The sequence below is a fragment of the Patagioenas fasciata genome, chromosome 4 (assembly GCF_037038585.1).
Source record: "Patagioenas fasciata isolate bPatFas1 chromosome 4, bPatFas1.hap1, whole genome shotgun sequence".
Lineage (NCBI taxonomy): Eukaryota > Metazoa > Chordata > Aves > Columbiformes > Columbidae > Patagioenas > Patagioenas fasciata.
The window spans coordinates 34,510,549-34,532,413 of NC_092523.1; the positions used below are offsets into that span (position 1 = coordinate 34,510,549).

At 37.1% G+C, this 21,865-nt stretch overlaps 1 protein-coding gene across 31 annotated transcripts in view; it reads left to right on the plus strand.

Moving 5' to 3' along the window:
* Positions 1-21,865, plus strand: part of SORBS2 (sorbin and SH3 domain containing 2) — a 155,493-nt gene that overhangs the window by 76,638 nt on the left and 56,990 nt on the right. For 16 of the 31 annotated variants that reach the window (XM_071807600.1, XM_071807601.1, XM_071807599.1 and 13 more), the window contains 5 exons: positions 7,856-7,948; positions 9,043-9,069; positions 10,071-10,195; positions 11,186-11,803; positions 19,425-19,904. The exons of 1 other annotated variant lie outside the window; for it this stretch is intronic. In XM_071807600.1, the coding sequence (XP_071663701.1) occupies positions 7,856-7,948; positions 9,043-9,069; positions 10,071-10,195; positions 11,186-11,803; positions 19,425-19,904 (1,343 nt within the window). The remainder of the gene's footprint in view (positions 1-7,855; positions 7,949-9,042; positions 9,070-10,070; positions 10,196-11,185; positions 11,804-19,424; positions 19,905-21,865) is intronic. 14 more of the 31 variants (XM_071807628.1, XM_071807625.1, XM_071807621.1 and 11 more) reach the window with 4 other exon arrangements.

Here is a 21,865-nt window from a genome sequence, read left to right on the forward strand (position 1 = left end):
GCTTCTGTACATTTATATTCCATATATAAAATTTACATACATATTTTTATATGTATGGATATATATGGATATGTAAAATATAGATGCATGTTTAGTTTTCTGTGCTTAAGTATCAGTTTTGTATGTGTATATTTTGTGTAAAAATATGTAATATGAAGACATAACAGGTATAGCTGAGGGCTATTAAAACATCACATTTTCCTAAGAAAATGCACATGCTTTAAAAATACTCTGTTTTCATTCTTTACTGCTGTTAAATTACCAAGCATATAAATACTACTCTGTATTATTAGCTACACTTGCATAATCAGATAAGTACTTTGTACTTATAAGGATCTGTATTTTCTCAAGTTGCTGTGATAGACGTATTGACCAAATGAAGTACTCTACACTATAGGAAGTTATCTTCGTGATCTCTGACAATATAGTAATGTTTGCTCCTGAATCACTGAAGTCAATAGAGTTCTGCTGGTTTTGCTGGAATTGGGAACAGGCCTCTCGAAAGCAGACTGGTGAAATCTTGGCCTCACTCATGTCAGGTGTAAGTTTTTATTTGCAGTCAACTCTTTATACTCCATAGATGAGCCGTCTGGTTTGCAGGTTAACTGTGGCAGGAGAACAGATAGATCCGTTCTTTCCAAACCAGTTGGTTTTCTCATTGATATAGTGCTGCACTGCAACAACTGACTTGACAACCTGAAACAAACCAAATGTGTTATGTGGGACCTGAGGACCTGAACTACTGTTGAAGACAGTTTAGGTGTTTTGGCAGCGTGCTCTAAATCAAAGGAATTAGCTTTTCCATAGTACAGGTTGCTGTTATCTAGACCACTGTATTAATCAGGCTTCCTGGCTTCCCATTGTCTCAGACAATGACTGGAATTCAGTAGGACAGATTTTTTAATACAAAGTTAAAATATATTGGCTCACTTGAAACTGCTACATCTGTAACTATAATAATTCTTCAGCTGAGTTTGTGGTGGTGGTGTTTTTTTTTTGCCCCACAGTTGTCGTTGTTCTTCATTGTTTTACAGATATTAACTAGGGTTGTACATTTTTCATTTATGGGAATACTCTGAAATTTGTCCTATCCTTTTGCATTTTCAGTCAAGACATTTTTCCTAAACATGTGAGTCTGTATAATTAAGGTTGTACTGAAATACTACTTGCTTCATAGGACTGTAATTTCAGAAGTAATTCAGCTAAACATCAAACATTTGACGATGATTACATTGTGCACTGCAATCATATGAGTTAAGATCGTATGATCAATATAATTTTATACTTTTTTTATACTTTTATGCTTTCTACCTTACTTCTATACTTTCTACTTCTACTGGATAGAGCAGTAAATTGCCAGTTTGTGCTACTGCATCTCTGAAGTATCACTTTGTTCTATGTTGTACTGTGTATGCTTGATACTAATGTGCATGTTACCAGTTGCACTAAAAGGAGGTACTAACGAAAGATGTGGTATTTCCTATTAGTTCTATTGCTGTAGGTTGTTTTCTGACTGGAAAAAAAAAAAAAATAATAATAATAATAATAAATCCAGTGAGTAGGGTGAAAAGTAAACATCTTGCACCTATTATTTGGTAAAGCATCACTTTACCGAGTAAGAGTGACTGAAGTGGAAATTTATTTGCATGGTGTTCTGGTCTAGTTGGTTGGAGTTTTTTTGTGAGGTTGGTTGGCTTGTTTGTTTGTTTGTTTGTTCTGATTTATTTTCACTGTGTTTTCTTTGAATATAAAATGTGTGCTGCAGTTCTTTTGTTTTTGGTGTTTTTTTTTTTATTTCACTGTTTTACAATAGGAATTTCTGCATGGCACAAATGGAGGTTATCAAATACTATTGATTTGCCACTATTTGGTTTTAAAAATATGCATTTCATTAATTACACATGCAGATAAATGAACACTCTAGTTTGATGCCAGTAACTACTGAATTAACAAACCTTGTCTGTATGCAGCTTTAAAGAGAAAAAAAAATCTGCAGCTTAGAGTGAGTTCCTCTAATCCAGTGTTCCCTGTGGCTGCCGACTTGGCAGTCTGTCTCAGCAAACCCCGTGGAAGATATTTTTGTCTACAGAGAAAATGTTTTGAAGAGCTTTGGTTTTCAATACTCTACCATATATGGGACGGATTTTTTAGATTTGATGTTAATTCTGTACCACATGTTAGAAAGCAGTATTCAACAGCATAAGGCAATGAAACATGTTTTCAAAAGGAAAAAAATAGGTGTAAGATATAGAGGCGGTTTTCAGAAGTACCAAAGGTACTTTGACCCATAGTTCCTCGTGGTATTCAAATACTGTCATAATTTTAAAATAGTAGTCTAACAGAACGTATGCCTTTTTAAACCTAGACTAAGCAATCATCAACAGAATAATGCTTTAATCCATATGTAGGGGTATTCATCAACAAGTCTTCAACTACTTTACAGATTTGATAATAGTAACTGGTGAGACATTTTGAGAAACTAAGTCACAGAAAACCTGAGCTAACCATGAGGTTCGCATCAGGTTAAAGCACCAGATAAATATGTTTATTGTTCATCTTATGTAAGTGCCTGTATAGCTGAGGTTGGGGGAGAGGTAATTGCATTGAGGAATAATTAACAGATACAAGTAAATATGCTAAAACAGATTCTTAGTGTCCACCCTTAAATATTTTGGCTGATTTTCATGAAGATAATTCTTGGTAAATACATCTAATTTTAAAATTATTACACAAGTTAGCTGTTTGCAGTAGATGAAGTGCATAAAGAGCAGCCAAGAGTGAAAAAGTATGCAGTTCTGGAAGACTGCGAATATTTTGTTTCTTAAAATTATTAATGGACATCATCACATGGACTAATCTCTTACATTTTGTCTGAGAGACAAAAATTGAAATTTGTGGGTCTCTGCAGAGTTCCTGAATAGATTGTGAAGCCACTTTTAGATCACTAAAACAAATTAGGTGGACTTGAGTGTTTCAGGCATCCTGCAACATATTTACTTTTTTAATCAATATTTTTTGTAATTTAGCAGCATCAAAGAACCTAATAATAGCAGGTTTACCTGTGTAGTCAGTGTTAGATTGTGTGATAAAAGCTCTCCTGCACACCTGAAAAGCTGCTCAGAGAAACAGTGATAGGAGGGGAAGACCAAATAATATCCTGCCCTGCCAACCTTCTCGCAAGCCATCCCAGGAGATACCAAAGGCCCATCTCCATGAACCTCAAGGAGCCCAGGGGCACAAGGGCAGGCAGGAACCCAAATTAAGAACTACCAAGGAACAAACACCTTGTCCAGGACCCTTTTGAGACCGTTCCAGAACAGGCTAAGCCCTGGGGTCCAGGCATGGAGTGAATGGCAGATTCAGTGTCTGAGCACAGTTGCTGGAAGGATCCACGTATGTAGACGTGTGCATATATATTCTCACTTGTGGACCTTCATCCTACTCAGCCAGAGAGGGGAGGGGGATGAAGTTGTCATGCCATATGTGTTATTGCGAGTAATCTGTGTGTCTGTGATCTGTGTGCCCAGCCATGTGTGTATGTGGTGTATATGAGACCACATCTGGAATATTGTGTCCAGCTCTGGGCCCCTCAGTTCAAGAAGGACAGGGAACTGCTTGAGAGAGTCCAGCACAGAGCCATGAAGATGAGTAAGGGAGTGGAGCATCTCCCTTATGAGGAAAGGCTGAGGGAGCTGGGTCTCTAGCTTGGAAGAGACTGACGGGTGACCTCATTAATGTTTATAAATATGTAAAGGGTGAGTGTCACAAGGAAGGAGCCAGGCTCTTCTTAGTGACAACGAATGATAGGACAAGGACTTAAATATGAGAAGAAACTTCTTCACAGTGAGGGTGACAGAACACTGGAACAGGCTGCCCCAGGAGGTTGTGGAGTCTCCTTCTCTGGAGACGTTCAAAACTCACCTGAATGCCTTCCTGTGCAACCTCACCTAGGTGTTCCTGCTCCAGCAGGGAGATTGGACTAGATGATCTTTTGAGGTCCCTTCTAATCCCTGACATTCTGTGATTCCGTGATATGTGTGCTCTGATGCACACGTCTGCTAGGAACACATCTCCAGACTCACTACTGGTTTGACTTGGGGGCATGGAGAGACAGCAGCTTCATCTGTCTTGGACTGTTGAGTCTATTTGCCTCAGAAGGTCAGAATTCAAATAGGCAGTAAGAATCCCTGGTCTAGAGACTTTTAAACTGGAATTCACTGTGCAGACAAATGGGAAAATGATACCATTCACCAGTACAGTGGATGAAATAATGATCAGCAAACGTTATGTTTGAGTGCCATTTTTCTTTTCTTTGATCTCTAAGAGCTTATTAAAAATTTCCTGTCCCCTGGCTGCTCTCTCTCACCTCTTCATAAGAGGTCACCATCCTTTCATCTTTACCAGCTTGCTTTATGCCACTGCTTTTACGGACTCTCTGAAATACTCTGTTCAAAAAAAAGCACCCTATATTCCTAAATGAAAGTGGTGATATTTTGAATTAGCTCCATTCTGCTTTGGAGCAGGATCTGACCAATAGACTACTTGTCAAACAGAAATACTGCCACCCTAGGGTGATGCTGTCAGTAGTGCGAGCAGTTGTTGGGATTTTGGATTTAGGGGGAAAGGGTTAAAGTACTTATTTGTGGAGAGAAGCAGAATTAAGGCAGGGAGAGAGAAAGAAGTGAGGAAAGGTGAGGAATGGAGAAAGCCTAAAGAGAAAAATTGTAGGAGAGGAGTTGGCAGCGTGGGGAGCTGAATGATGAGCTGACATGAGGAAGAGAGCAGCGAAAGCCCTGCCATGCAGAGAGCATTAGGATACATATGCAAATACATGCACATTCTCCTAGCTGGAGGGAAAGCACCCTCTCACTTGTCTTTTCCAGTCAGTGAGTGGCTCTTTCTTTTTCTCTCTTTAAAGATAAATCTGCAGCATTGATCCTACCATTTAGGAGTTCATCTCTATATGCCCTTGCACTGTGAGATACAGACATGTTGTGACAGATAATCCTTACCTCCCCTTTCTCCTTTGTTTTCTGCAGTACCTGCTAAGGATACTTATTTGTCTTCTGATTTGATGGAGCTATGTAGGGCTTGCAAAAGATTATCTAGGCACCACCGTGCTAAGTCCTGATTTGAGCAGGGCTTGCATTTTAGGCAGCTACTTTGATTGTGAATTATTGCCCAACTTCATAGTCTGCTATTGCCTGCAGACCGTAGCTGATTCAGATCTCCTTTACTTCAATGTTAAAACAATTTGTAGGAAGACAGGACTCTTGTTGCTGAAGAATTTGTCATGTCAAAAGCATAGAGTATGTGTACATGTATTTGCATACATTTTGTATAGATTGTTTCACATATCCTCATTTGTTCATCGAGTAACAGCTGTGCAATGTTAATTACTTATAATCTGCAGGAGAAATTAGCAGATAATCATTAATTCAGCCTCTCTTTTTTTTTTTACTTCTCCATTCTCTAGATTTAGCACTTTTTGGTGTTATTCTTACTTCAAGAATTTGGGTGAATGTAGTTAGTATTTGCTGTCAATTTGATGGAGCTATGAAAAGGGGGTACAGGCTGGAATGAGCCTCTTGAAGTTCAACTGTGTAAGGCCATGCAGATCAGGGAAGCAGTTTGAAAACTGCCTCTTTTGAGGCAGCATGCAGATCCTTCTGATCCTCATTCAGATATAATGCCCTTGACTTAATGGAGTCTGGCCTGAACAAAAATGGGAAGAAAGAGTCCATCATGCATAAATACGTGCTTTACTTCACATATATTTTATTAGAATTTTTGCCAACTCAATACAGTATATTTGTGTGGTTATGTCTCAATTGAGGAATAATTGACTCATTTTGTACAGAGAATGTTATTGCAGGTACAGACTTGCATACGGGCTTCTATATATAGGGGTAAATGTTGTATGCATATATGTATGTAGTTACAACATCTGTTTTAGCTATCTTGCATGAAGCCATGTCAAATACTTTGCTAGATAATGGGTCTGCTAAGTATAAAACTCTGACTCAGTTACATTAAAATTTATTTGAAGAAGAATTTCTCAAAGTTACAATAATTAAATACTTCTAGTCAGTTTTCTTGTTATATTCCTTTCTTCCCACTGCAGTTTTTTTAATCCTGAAATTCAATAAGGTAACTCTTGAAAAAATACAAATAAAGCATTGCTTTGTTTGAATAGAAGATGTGATAGGATAACAGAATTGTTTGCTTGTGTTAATCAAATAGAGTAGGCTGTCAAAAGTCTGCAAATATTTGGATAAGAGCACAACCTCAATATCAGTACATCATGAAGTCTTCTTGGAATTACTTCTGCTGTATGTCGGAGTGGGGGCTAAATACAAGAATGGAAAATTATTTTAATTACCATTGCTGGTCTATATTCCTGTAAGCAAACTAAAACGAATGTGCAGATTTGATAGCCATTGTGTTTGTTTCATGTGTACAACACCAATAATTAATTGCAGGTAATGTATTGCTTTTGCCTATTGCTGACCGAAATCATTTGGCTTTTTGCCTTGAGAGTTGGACGTGGCAGTGAGTCTTCTGAACTGCTCACAACTGAAGCAGTGGCTCTGATGTTTGCCAGCCTTAACAACTACTTAATGTGGATCCCGCAAGACCTGTGGCCAGAGGGCTCTGCTGTTTCAGAGGAATATTGGAATGAGGAAGGAAATCCCAGGAGTGCACTTCTCTTGCAGACATGGGTTAAAGATGTCTCTGTGGCTCATATTGCTGCTGTCATAGGAAATACTTTCTATTCATAGGTTGCAGCTCTTTAAATGTAATTTTATAAAACTCCCTGTCACAGGACACAGATATGAAACCATCAGGGCCTCTACCATAGCTGTGGTTCTTGACTTCAGTGGGGTACTGCATGAAATTTCAGTGATATCAAATAATTAAAATTATTATATGGAAAAGCAGAAAAATATTCTAGTTAAATACAATCAGGAAGAATACTTATTAACTTGCTTTTACAACTATGATTGAGTTGCTAAAAAGCTAAGATGTGGGAAAGCTAACTTCTAATAATAATGAAGTATCTATAAAACAGAATGACAACTCCAAGTGAGAGAGGAACAGTGAGTAAAGAAAACAGTCATGAAAGATCCAAAATAAAAGTTTTTTTTCATTCTTCGTTGTTCAAAGTGTTTTTAGATATCTAGTAATTCCCTCAGGATGTTATTGGGTTCCAGACATCCACTTTTTATCTTACATTAGATAAAAAACAGAGAGGGGAGGGGAAAAAGGATAATCGGGGAAAAAAAAAATCAAAACCAAAACCAAACAAACAAACAAACAAAAAGAAAAATAAAAAGAAAAAAAGAAAGGAAAAGTGCCATCCTTAGTAATTTTATTTCTTGAGCTTAAAGGATCCAAAAGACTGAACAAAAGCGCTTTGTCAGCTGATCAAACATAAGCTTAGTTTATGAATGGTGTCTTTCTAATGCATATAATTAAATGATTTTATAGTGCAGATTATTGATAATATTAGTCTGGAATGCTTAATCTGTTATCTTGATTACTTGTTTGGTTTTACTAATTAGCTATAATTGAGCAGTACTTCAAGTAACAGAATGTATATATTTCCCTAGTGGATTAAGTATTAAATATTGGGTTTTTTTACTTATTTTCTGTGAGTTTTATTGTTGTTTAAAGCTTGTGAAATTTATGTATTCTGCTCATCTGCAAAACTTGCAAATTTACACATACCTGCAGCAGTTGCTTAACTGCACGCTTATTTTTGCGTATGTTTGGCATATCTCACACTGTGATATGTTGCATGTGCTTGCTCCCTTTGTTTGGGGCTGCTCTCTGTATTGTTTTGTGCTTCCAGATAGCGGTGGGTGTGCTCGCAAACGTGCTGCAATGTCTGTCACATTAACAGCTGTGAAGAGAGTTCAGAGTTCTCCAAACCTATTGGCCTCAGGTATAACCACTAACCAGTGAGATACCTCTTCTGAATGGCTTTTCTATAGTGTTATTCATTCTGGCAATATTACTCTGCAAAGAGGAGAAGGGTAACGGTGTTTTCTGTTTCACTGGCAGGTCTGTTACTTCTACAATGCTCTTCAAAAACTAGTCTTAATTTCTCTCTACCTCTGCTTAGTTGCCATTAGTGAAAAAAATTAGGAAGTCCTAAGAAAAATCAGTTATTTATAAATTAATTTTAGATTTGATGCATATTTTGTGTCTCACGTCCCCCTGTTTTTTCAAGGTAATATAGCATGAAAAGTAGGTTTTGTTTATCACAAACTTTGTTTATTGCAACTTGCTTTAAATACTCTTCTCAAAGGCAAAGAATCCAAATGTTTTTGTAAAATGATCATCAGAAGGCAGATTAACTTTAAAAAAATCATTTATCAAGCAGGTTTTGCTAAAAAATGTTTAAAACAATAAAATTATGCAGAATATTCAGTAGACAGGCAAAACTGCTTCTTAGAAATATTTTTCACTTGTTTAGAGATATCATAATTTTAGTTTCTTTAGGAGGAAAACCAATAATATATCTACAAGTAATCCAGAAAAGCACCAGAATTTCCAATCTGTTCAGTCCTGGCAGTATGTATGTATCAGTTTCTGTGTTTTGCTTTGAAGTGATGAAGAAACCATCACACATTCTCCTGTGAAGGCGGAGAGCAAATCCTGACAGAATTTGTAGGCGTCTTTCTTAGTTTTGAATTAAATCATTGCAGCTCATCATAAATTAATTATATTTATTTTGTTATCTGGATTTTAGATGGTAGTATATCACAGTATTTATTGGGAAGAAAAATGCAGCTAATGTTTGTTTATTGTTAGCTGTCTGAAATAGCAATGAACAAATAACAATAACTCTCAGCACCCTGTAACTTCCTGTAGAACCTGTGCAATAAACATTGCATAGTTACCTATGGTCCAATATTCTCAGGTGTGCTCAGGTAACAGGAGGAAATTAGGTAACTGAACAAAAAGATTCCTACATATTTTTCAAGTTTTATCACTACGTTTTATTTCTAACACAAATTAATATTTCTTTTTCAGGGTCTGATTCTCAGTCTCCAGATTCAGGTAAAGAAAATACTGTGTTATTTATGCCTCAGTGTAATACCATGTAAGTGGATGAATAACAGTCTTCCATTTATTTGATTTCAGTATTCTATACATCCACATTCTTTAAGGAAAGCACCACTGAAATTGTAATAATAAATGCAAGTGGATAAGACCTCAAATTCAGGTCTCATTTGAGAAGCAGTATTTCCAGTAACAAAGAGTATGTTGTCAGAAAATATGAATTGTGTGGGAGAATACAGGCTGCTAATTTGCCACCTTTAGCCTCAGTGGCACTTGCTATTTCAGTTTTAGTCACTTACTCAGGATTGCAAGTTCTGCCCACCCCACTTAGCAGCCTGCTCACACAATGTGTTACTTTTCTCAGCCTCTTAACAATATTTTGTCTTCAAATCTGTAACTTGTTGAGGCAGCATAGTGTCTCCCTCTGTGTTTGGACAATGCCTTGAGAGCTTTTCAGCTCTGAGGACAGAGAGAAAACATGGATGGTTGATTGGAAAATTGAGGTGTCATTCAGATTTGGAATTAAGATGTGTTATTGGAACAACTAACTGGGTATTGCGGTGTGAAACTTGGTGGAACCAACGAACTTTACGTAAGCTGGGATGTTTTTCAAAATCTGATGGACCTGCGAAGTTCCAGCACCTAATCAGTGAAAGTACTTCAGCCCTCTTTTTCACAAGGGCTGAAGCACCAACATCCCAAAAGGACTCCCAAGGCTAAAATCCATAGTCTGTATGAATGTTGTGGGGAGATACCAAACTGCTAGCAGCAGTATTGTCAGTGCATGAGTTTTCTAAATTTTAAAGATAAATATTTTATAAAGTGGCAGCTTTACCCCTGTTCTTATAACGTCCATGATGATAACAACAGCAAAGTGAATTGTGTAGTAGCTAAACTTTTCCACAGTTTGTTTAATATTGTGTTGCAATGACGATAGCAATATAGAGATCTACTAATGACAAAAACAAATTGGTTTGATTCTTTTTTCCTCACAAAAGCTTGGAGATCTTACAATGATGGAAGTAGAGAGACACTGAATGGAGATGCTAGCAGTTCCTCTCTTACAGCAAAAGGTTTTAGGAGTGTGCGGCCAAATCTACAGGATAAAAAATCACCAAGTCAGGTAAAACTGAACACACCAAGTTTCATGCTTTGGCATTTATGTGTGCATTACTCTTGGGGGATGGCATATCTAGATGGATACACCTATGGAACGTTGTCTTGATGTCTTCCAGATAGTGTGAAACATTGTTCATATGGGTTGTTACAAACTGTTTTACTGCACAGATAAAGTATACTCCACACAGGATGCAGCTTAATTGCCAGAAATTGCTTTCAATGAACAAGACAGCCAGCTAAATAAAAGTAGGTCATACACAAATGAAAGCTTTCTAGGAGTGTTCTCGGACTTCAAAGAGTGTTTATTAATATTTTACACTTGGAGAAATGCATCAGTCATCAAAGAAATATCTGAGGATAAAGGTTTATTAATTATAAGGTAGACGATGTTTCTGCCTGTTTTACAGAACAATATAATTACACCACAGTAAAAAAAAAAAAAAAAAAAAAAAACCACACAAAAAACCAAACCAAACCAAAACACCACAGCTACTTAACTTGGAAACATATTTATCTGTCCAAAAATATCAACATAGCAATGTCAATACTGTCTCTGTTACTATTTGAATTGAAAGGCTTAAGAGGCTCTATGGGTTTTGTATATGTGTGCTACTTGTGAATAATAGCTTGTTATCTAAGATCATGGAGTACATGCTGGAAATTACTTACATATCTAAACAATTGTACAGTAATAATTCTTATTCAGTGTAATAATATTTTTTTTTAAAGAAAATGGACGATTGCGGGCACCCGTCTGATCCCAGTTTACTCTGAGCAAATGGAACATCTGGCTTTTTAAACACAAGCTGTATAGCCCTGAACAGCAAAAGGTGTCCATTGAATTGAGCGGTGTTAGGATAAAGCCCTTTAAGTTGCTAGTTCCTTTATTTAAAGATAAGAGTCAAAGTGAGTTATATCTCCTGCTAACATTTATTTTCTTTCTGTTTCTTCTTCAATGTTATTTTGCTGTGTGTGGATGCTTTTGGCAAATAAGGCACCTCTGCCACCCCCTAGAAAAGAAAGTTTTCGGAAAGCAAGAGTAACTAATAACAAGAACGGAATTAATCTCCAGACAGTAACAAGCAGTCCAGCTACACACCTTCCCACAGATTCTGCCTATTACACTAACGAGATTTCTGTCCAGGAGACAATGTCTTCTCAATTAACTAACACAAGTGTGTCCTATGCACAAAAAATCACTAAACCATTGACCTCCATCTCCAGTGCAGGCACAAGCACAGTAGCTGGTATTAGTACTACTCTTCCTCAAGGCCAAAGGCAACAGTCTCCAAAACGTCGGGTATCTACCCTAAAATTAACCCGGACACGTGATGCAGCAAGTAGCATTCCTTGTAATACACAGCAACAGCTCAAGCCTGTTGAAGTGCCAGTATCTCCACAAAGGCCTGTTTCACCTGCCTGTAACCCTCTGCCTGAGATACACACAGCATCTCTTTCCATTCAGATAGCTCCCATCCCTGACAATAAAGCAGAGCCTGAAATCCAAGAACATCCACCTAGTATTTCTCCAGACACTTCAAAGATGTCTTCACAGGATTTGCGACAAAAGTCTACAGTTCTTCCTTCTTCACAGGCTGCAGAATGCCATGTGGTATATTTAATTTTTCCATCTTCTATGGTAGATCATTCATGAATCACTTAATAACCGTCTGTTTAGTTATACTTACAATATCAAAGTTAGACCTTTGTGTTCTCTGGGTAAAACTACCTGTCACATGGATCAAAACAGAATGGAACAAAACTTGAAATTTTTGGAAGGATATTGCAAAGAAAAAAACTAGCCCAGCTGGGCTGGAAGGTAGACTTCTTTGTTCCTCTGTGAGCACTTTATGGAGTGTAAATGCACAATAGGAAATCAGTGAATAGTAGGTGATGCATCTGTTTAAGTGTTTCATTAAAGTCTTATGCTGCCATAGGTGTTGGAAGGAGCAAGTATAGATAGAAAAGGTTGGGTTGAGGGAGTTTGTATAAATGCAGCTCTACCAGTTTGCTAGGGCCACCAAAAATATATTGTTTGTTGGTGATTTCTTCAAGACTAGTCATGCTGTCTCCTATGTGTCCTGTGCAATAGTAATTTCTAAAGAAAATGCTTTGTTAAAATCTTTTGTCAACCCACCTCTACATGAAGCATCACACACACTCACCTTTTAAGTCCCCCTGTTTCCCCTATATCCTATGCCTGCTGAGATTAAACTTCTTTGTTAACTATACTGATGTCATCTGGGAGAAATGGGAGTATCAGGCACACAGCATTGGACCAAAGGAGTCTGAGCAGGGTTTATCACCATTCAGAAAGTTACTGAGTCAAATATAATAAGTCTGGGAGCAATAAAGAAGCAGCAAATACACACTGAATAAACTTTGTTGTTGGAACAATAAAGGACTCAGCACTCAGATTCAATGTGAATCACGCAAAAGCCATTTATTACAGAAACATGTCTCCTTATATACGCAACTATTCTCTGATCACGAATCCACGCTCCAAGCATGGATTCGCTAAATGAGTATCATGGGCAGTCCACATGCTGGAGCCCCACCGATGATAAGTCTGACGATTCACACCATGCTGAGACCCTATTAATGAAGAAACGCCCCTCTTTCTCACAGCAGGTTCTGTTCTCAGCTTCTTGAAGTGGCCTTGAGATTCCTTTGGGCCTGACTAATTCAACAACATATCTCCTTCTAACGAAACCCCTTCACACTTTGTTATTTCTACTTGGCTTTACCTAGTCACGTTAAGATTTTGCTGTTTTAAAAGTTAATTATTCTAGTCTATTTACGTATATACCAGTTTATGTGAGTTTGAAATTCCTTCAGTGGAAGGGAGAGATTGCTATAGTTCTAGGCATATCTGCCTCAGAGCTTTGAGTGAGAATCCCACCATCCATATTTGTGGTCATCTGGTTCTGCTGACATCAGTGGGGCTACTTTGAAGTGAATGCTGCACAATCTTGCAAACTTGAAGTCCTTTGACAGCCCCACACTTGTCAATGGTAGTAACACATATGCTCTGTCAGACTGTGGTTCTTTCACAACATCACATTCAAACAGTATCTGCATTAGCTACAGGATAATTTTACAGATTTTAATATGCCAATTTTTCCCCCTTCAACTCCCAAGTAAAAGTTTTGATCAGAACTAAGCGTTGTGCAAGCATATGGCAATTTACAATGCTTCTTTTGAATTCACGCCACTAACAAATGGGAGCACAGAAGAGTTAATCACATTTGTCATTCTCGAGATTGCAGACAAAACTATCATCTTAAACCCTTTACTAGGCTACACAAAATTTAGAACATTTTTAAATAAGTTACTTTATCCTTGAGAAGAACTAGTTTGCTACTTAGAGATTTTTGTAAAGTAGAACAAGTCAATTTTAACAAGACCTACAGTGAAGAAATCATGTCAGAAATAGTAATGACGGCTGAGCAAGAACTTTTCCTGGTAGACAGGGTGGTTATGAAGACTGTTGGAGCCAGGCTTGCAAGCCTTTTAAATATGGGCATCAAGGGATACTGTCAGACATTAGAACAGGTGTAGGAGTGACCAGTACATCTTATGCGTCTATGTTTTCACTTAAAAATATTTGTTCAGCCTGTTGCAATACGATGCACTTCATATGTTCAGATAAATCAAAGTGTCTCTCTAACAAAGTATTTTTGTGACAGCTAACAAGAATTAGGGAAAATAACTTTTATATCATCCAGAATAATACTCAAGCTCTAATCAGAATGACTGAAAATAATCTGTCTTCTAGCTACTTTTTTTTTTTTTAATAATTTTAAAGGTCAAAGCACATTTTGCAATTTCTTTTTATTTTATAATCTGTTTTATTTTCACAATGAGCTTACAAAAGGCAGAAAAGTAGCTGTGACTTGTTTGGCAACGCTGCGGTTATTTTTCTGCCTTCTCCTTGGTTTCAGTGTGTGGGGAGAATGATCATAAATTTGGCAACTGATTTTTTTTTTTAATAAAATTGTACAAATTTCAGCTGATCACAAGGATCATTCAGAAATGTAGCCAGCTTTTCAATCTGCATCTAATTATTGATCTCTTGCCTACAGAATTAAGCTGGCATCCTACTTGAAGTTCAACTTTGAAATAAATTCTAAACATTAGTATGAAGTGGTGTATCTGGCACCACAATCAAGTCATGGAGCCAATGGGTTTTGCTAGCTCTGTGTTAAAATACCTACCTAAAACTAGAGTACAAATCAGTATGAGGCAGTATAAAATTCTGCATCAGTTCAGGTCCCAATTCCAAGATGCCCTGGGCTCCAGTCAGAAATAAAGGCTTTAGCTGTGTGTGTCTAAAAAGATTTATTTTCTGTCTCAGATCTGCGGTTGAAATCTTGGAGCTGTTCTAATTAATGCCGAAAATTATGATCCCCTTTAGTGCTATATCTCATGGTATTTGCGAAATTCACAATTTCTCTCACATAGACAAATTAACTTTTGGTATACTATGCATTATTGTACCTTCATTTTTTAAATTGTTTTAGACTTGCAAGCTCTACAGAACTTCATACACTGATTAAAATACTTTTGTATATGCAGATCATAGGCTGTTATGTTAAGCTATATCCTCTGGGGATGCTCTCAGACTCTAGATTAGGCCCACCAGCAGTGTTCAAAGCTGCCACAGAAACGCTTAAAAGCCAAATACATTTAGAAAGGCGCTATAAAAACAAACAGCTCTCCCTCTGCTTCTGGGTTTATGTATGTGGAGGAGAGTGAGGTAAGACTGACTAATCATCACTTCTTAAGAGGTGATGAATGAGAAATACTGTGCATGTGTGGGTATCTATGTGTGTAGAGTACATGTACAGCTATATTATGTCACAAAGTATGGAAAAATACAGCCAAGAGAGAGCTTGTATGGCCCAAGTTCATGGAGAACAATTTTGCAGTGTTCTTTAATGTATCTTGCTATGTTTGTGCTCATATTTGCGCTTCATTTAAGAGCTTATCTGCTGGAATTTTAGGAACAAGCAGAAGTGTGGTATGACTCACAAAGTGACATTTTGTGAACACTCCTACTCAGAGAAAGGTTAAACCCCTTATAAGTATATGTGAAAAGAAAAGCATTCAAGTTACTCAATATTAATTCTTTTACATTATTACAGTCTCAAGAGATGATGCTGCTCTGTGCCATACTGCAGATATGGGAGAAATAACCTGATCTGTTTCAACAGATGAATTAGTATTTGTTAGTATGAGACCGATGGAGGTAAATTGTGTTGCCCAAATTTCTTAAAAGCAAAAGTTCTAAACTGGTGAAGAACTCTGAGATGCATCTTCTGAAATAAACACCTGATAGTTTTATGTTTATTTTGTTCCTGGTTTCGTAAGCATGCTCCTGTTCTAGATACTGCTGTCTAAAACTGAGAATGCAAAACATTTTCTTGTTTGATTATATTCCACAGATGAGTAAACACTTGGTTTAGTCCTTATGTCCCAGAGGAATAAAAATTATTACACCGGGTGTTTACAAAGGTGTTCCTTTTGCCAGCCTTAAAGCTGTAGAAAAGTGAATCAAGGCAAAAAGCCTGGAATTGAAAATACTCTTTCTGAATCAGCTTATCTAATACAGGTATTACTGTTTGCTAGACATTGACAATATATTGAGTGATGTAGAAGGGAGAGGAGACAGGTTTCAATGTTTTGGGGACAGATGGCAAACTAAGAAAACGGAGCACATAATTTTCATTTTAAGTTCTATATTACTAGTGTGGTTTTGTACAAGGGCTGAACTCCACCTGCTTATATTGAGTTTAGAATAAGAGGACTAGGTAGTAAAAATGGGCATAGGAATATAACTTGCAGCATCAGTTTGGAGATTTTTACATCAGCTTTTAACAATTAAAAATAGAGGTATTTTTACCCATTTGTGCAAGTGTATGGATGTAATTTGATTGTTGACTACTAAACTCTCCCATGTCTTAACAAAATGAGTTTATTCACTTATCTCTGAGTCTCCTTACCTGTGTCTTGACTGTTGAAGCAAGGCCAGCACTTTGGTGTCATTAGTAATCTCACACCACTCCCCACAGATCTTGCATCAAAATGATAGATGACTGGTTTTGAAACCTGTACTAGGGTCACCTGTGTACTTCATGTGAATTGGACAAAAACTATATCTGTCAGGCCTGACATTTTACTATTCAGTGGAAGGTGAAGATTTCCAAGGACCAGCAGAAAGATGCGCTTGAGACCTTCAATTCACAAGACTGTATTGACATTTCTTTCTCTCTCTCAAGCGTTACTTCACAACCTAAGATAATTATGTAGTCTAACTAGTTCTTCATCATCCTAATTGATTAAGTACTTGTTTGGCACTTAATGTGCCCAACTTCTGCTAGCACTTCTTGCGCTATAACAATAACAAACCTCATCTGGAGCACACTGAATGGAACTGGTGTTAAAAGTTTTCTGGAATGCATTCAGCTTTGCCCTTCTTATATTTTTCAGTGATGAAAAATATGGATGAGTAGTAGCCAAACGTATCTGTTTAGAATTCACCAACAGTCCATGTTGAGAGAGATCAGTTTTTTAAATGGTTTAATCAGTCTTCAAAAATAATGTTTTAAATCACCATTCCAGCCACTCTTTCCCAGAGTGATGGTTGCACATATGACAGAATTCTAGAACCAGGAAGAATGCTCAAGTTTTACTCTACAAAGCTGAGAAACTTGATACAGGGAATAAGTACCTAGAATTTCTGCATTCCTTCTACCCATGTTGTAAGAATGATAAGTTTATATTCTTTTTAAGAATATGGCTTGATGAAATCAGGTATTTGCCAAACACAATTAATTTAGTTGTTTGAGAACTCAATGTCACTAGCTCTCTGGATGCACCCTGAATATCTGTTCTTTTGTTGTCCATACCTCCTTTTCCCAAGCATGCAGACATTCTTCTCAGTTGGTAGCTGAAGGCTTACTAGGTTTCTCAAATCTCCAGAATTTCTCATTGTTTTAACAATTTCATAATCAATTTGCATATTTTGGCTCAGTCATATGCAATTTTTCTTCTGGGGATGCTGAGAGGATAGCTTGTCTCAAGAACTTCAGGGCTTTGTATTGACTCTGCTTCATAATTGCATTACGATCTCCTGTTTCATGTCTTCTGCTGGAGATCTCGATTATGACACAGATGATGAAATTCATCATGAATGATGGTTCTGTCTTCCCTTTATGTATCTGTGAGGTGAAAATACCGTTTCTTATATGTGTAAGTAAATGTACACATCTTAAACCCCTGATATGCTGTGCTCTATAACCAGCTCTTTCACATCTGCATATGCTTCCTTCTCATTAAATTTTTTTAGTAGTATTCCATAGTTTTTTTGAAGTTTCAATTGGCAACTTAGTTATCTCTAAACAATCATATCTTCTTTTACAGTCATACACTTAGTTATTGTTTTTTCTGATGAAGTAGTAATCTATTCATATTTACTCCATGGATTTTTTTTTCAATTGTAGATTTGACATTGCTGTGAATAAGATTTGGATGTTAAGCTATTTGACTAAGTTTCTTCACTGTTTTAAATGCAGATTTTAACAACAGCTTCTGGCTATTTTTGTGTACCCCAGAGGTCCAGTAATGCCGAAGAGTTCTCTTGAACCATTTGTAACAAGTGACAGATATCTGTTCATACGCTTAAGATTCTTTCCTGAAATGCTTATTCATAGGGATGGTCCCATGGACCTCAGTAAAGTGTAAATTCTAGTTATCTCAGCAAGAATTATGGAACTGCACCCTCAGTGACCTCTCATAAGTAGCACAATCTGGGTTATGTTCCAAGTCTTCCATAAGGGCTTTAGAAGATATTTTCAGATTTTGGATTAAAATGCCACAATGGCATTTTAATCTGATGGTTTGAAACGTTTTTGAATGATTAAAGACATCTGCATATTCTGAGCATAGGAAATAACCATACTATTATTGGTAACAACGTAATATCTGACAGTAAATGCTGCTTTTTTAAGTAGTAATTGCTGCATGTGGTATCTTAATGTCTTCTATTTTATGTAAATTTAAAATCCTGAACACTTTTTCCCTGCAACTATTCCAGAGTTCCTCAGCCCTATCACAAGTGAAACCATTAGTGCTGAAGCAGGCAGTATTTTGACATACTTAAAGAGCTGTTTGAAAGCTTGTGGCTAATAGGCAGTATGGAAGGATTTTTGCAGCTGTTTATCAAAGACTGGATGCCAACATGCTTTCCATGTATCTTTAATTGAAAAATAAGTTAGTTGCAAATGCAAAAAACCAGTTTCAGCACTCGCTTAAACCCAGCGCCCTGTGACTGATTTGAAATAACAGAACATAAAGCTCATATATTGTGTGACAATTTTCAGAAACACTCCTGTGGGGGAGGATGTTCCCTTTTACTTTTAAGGAATTGTGCTGAAGCCAAACAACTAGCGTGTTTTCTTTCAGCACGAAGTCAGCCCTGTCCTGTTCTTGTGCTCCCAGTCTTTGTTGTTCCTCAGGTTTATACCCATTACCCTAACAATCCTTGTGTTCTCTAATGTTGAAAAGGCTCTTATGCCTACACCTTATCCAGTAGGATGACAGGGTGCTTCCAGGGTGCTTGGAAATTCTATCATCCAAACTTTTTTATTAGAAGGGCAGTGGAGAAGATGTATTTAGTCACAAGAGGCAAAAAAATTCTGCAAACTGCAGATTGTATGAACATTCAATATTAGTGTTTCCATTTAGCTTGCAGTCCTGCCCATCTGTGTATTACAGTTAATTTCAAAATTATACCTGTCCTTTGACAAAAAAAAAGAGAGCAATATTTACAGAGATCAGACTTGCAGATCCTTTTTTGCTTTTACAAACAAAATGAACATAATGTTCTCTAGCCTCATGTTTATGTAAAGTATAAAATAGCATGAACCTTCTCAATGCACAACTGAGATCATTAATATATGCAGTACATTATGAGTATTCATCCCCAGCACACTATGGTTTCTGGCATTGCTTCCACTAGTATTTGATGCATTAACTTCGTTCTTGTTTTCCTGCTCTAATATAGAACGTGGTTGATTTACTTCCTAATCCATGTGAATGTGAACTTCCTCGGGCTGCTGAAAAACGTACGCTTTTGTAATTCTCCTACCCACAGCAAGAGGCAAAGGGAAAAGTTTTTTATTTATTTGGTAATCTGTTTCTTTTCTTATTTTTTTTTCCTCAAATCTCAGCTTGGAAACCAGAAAGTAACTGCCCCTGTGATGGAGGTAAATGCTTCACAGACACACAGACAAACAGCAACAGAAGCTTCTCCACTGCCTCTTCCTCCTCCTGTGGTACCAGTTAACAGAGCCTCTTTCTCACCAGACAGTGGCACCCATCTAGTACCATATTCTCTGCCAGCGCTTGATGATTTTCTGCCTTCACGCTTTTATAAAACCCCAGCCCTTTCACAATTTTCATATAAATGCCCGTACCTAGCTTCCGAAAGTATTATCCACAGGAACGAAACCGCCTCTGTGAGCACAGACTCTGCCATGAGTGAGTGCTCCTCCCGCACAGTGAGTGAGTCCTCCACAGCCATTCTAGATGAGCTGCAGACCTGTAGCTATGATACTACTGACTGCTCTGAAACACCTTCCCCAACCTTGAGCCAGATGTCTGCTGTGTCAGATGGCACCACCTTAACCAACACTGCTGCCACTTCTCATGTAATTATGCTTCCTTTTTTCCTCCTCCGTTTTGTTCAAACAGGTTGTCAAAGGGGAAAAGAATTCAAACTTGTCTGTTATCCCGTTACACTTTGTTAGCAGTTTTCTGTGTTCAGTCTGACAGTATATTTTGCAACAGTTGTTTACCAAAAAAAAAAAAATCATTGGTATAGCAGATTGGGTAATAGGAAAATGATACTAAGTTGTTGCGCAGTTGTATGGTCAACTAAGGTGTATCAAACACTTAGCTTAAAAGAAATGAAAATCAATAAAAGTCTGTTCAAAATTCATTAAAAGCAAGTGGTCTGTAGACTTTGAGGAGATTTGTTTAAAGGCAAAATACTGGTTTGTGGAGTTTGTAGCCTCTGGGCTACCACAATTTTTTGTTTATACTGAGGTACAAATTTCAATAATATAACTGTAAATTCATGGTAACTGTTGGCGATATTTAATGCGGTTTTGTCCCCAGCCGTGACCACTGACTGCACGAAACTGTTTTTCTCTCCTCTAACTAACCTTTTCCTCTCCTAAGCACAGTTTCTTACAGGAGTGAACTTCATAATAATCCTGTAGTACCCAAGTGTCCTGTTGCTTTACTCTTGGTTAAGTCAAGGAAAAAACCAGCATGCAATTGGACATTTTATACGTACATTCACTTTTCTGTACCTTAGTACACTCATATATGGTTAGAAAGAAGGTATGGAATTTGGGTCAAATCCAGCTCACTTATGATTTCTTTTGAGATTATCTGCATGATTAAAATGAGTCAGAACAAAGCCTTCATTTAGATAGAACAATTTGTTACTAAATTGCAAAACAGAAAGATGTTCTGAGACCAGAGTTTTACTGGGTCACAACAGTGTTCAAACTTTATACAAATACTTCAGCATGCTATCATTTTCAAGTTTGAAAAGAACAGTGTATATATTTTTAAAGTTTCATGTATATTTTATAAAAAGTATTTTGAGCCCAAACTTGCACATAGTCACCTGGGAAGTCAGTGATTTGCTGTCAGTACTCTGGATGCTGTTAAAAAATAGTAATATTAACAAGCATGTAAAAGCTGTCATTTCTAACTCCTGTAACACAACTCCAAAACTTTTTTTCTTTTTTTTTTTTTTTTTTAAGAATCAGTACACTGGTAAAGTATACTGGAGAAAAAAATAAATGGAGGAGCCTAGAGAAACAAACAGCATGAAAGCAATAAGGATTATCTTCCCATTAAGATGGGAATTATGTGCATTTTGGTGAAACAGTTATTTTGTATAACATCTTATTTTCCCACAAAAGAGATTACCTAGTAAAGTAACAGGTCTAATTCACAAACAGGCATCTTAAAGACTTCACTTCTTGGTTAAATCTGGGAACAAACTCTGTCACCTGGAACTAAAGCATCACATGCTCAAGTAGAAATGTCAATAGCTCCTGAATTATTCCAAGGGCAGGAAAAGGCCCTTGGAACTTGAAACTTCACAAAACTGTCTTTACAGCTAACCCTCTCACCGGTGCAAGATGCATCAAATAAACTAATGCAATAGCCATCTCCACGGAAACTTGCTTCAAAAAGTCACGTGGATCTAAGAAATTTTAGCTGAGCTGATATCATCTCTAAAAGTAAACCCAAAAATGTCACATGTACATTTATGAATTATGTCTATCAGCTACTCCTGTGGATCCTGTTTTCATAATATTGTGTGCTACCTCATATGAGATCCTTTCTGTCTAACCCAGCTATTTGGTAAAGCCTGTCAGAGGAATATCTTAAATTTTTTTTCTGAAATTCATAGAAATAGCTTTTGAGTCTACAAAGGACTCACAGTAATTCTGTTCCCCTCTTCATAGAAACAAAAACCATAGTAAATGAGTAAGAAGATATAAAGTTCTGGACAAAGTTGCTACGCCTACCCTAGAAACAAGCTTTCCCAAAAAGACAACATGGAGTAAAAGAGAATGGGTGAACC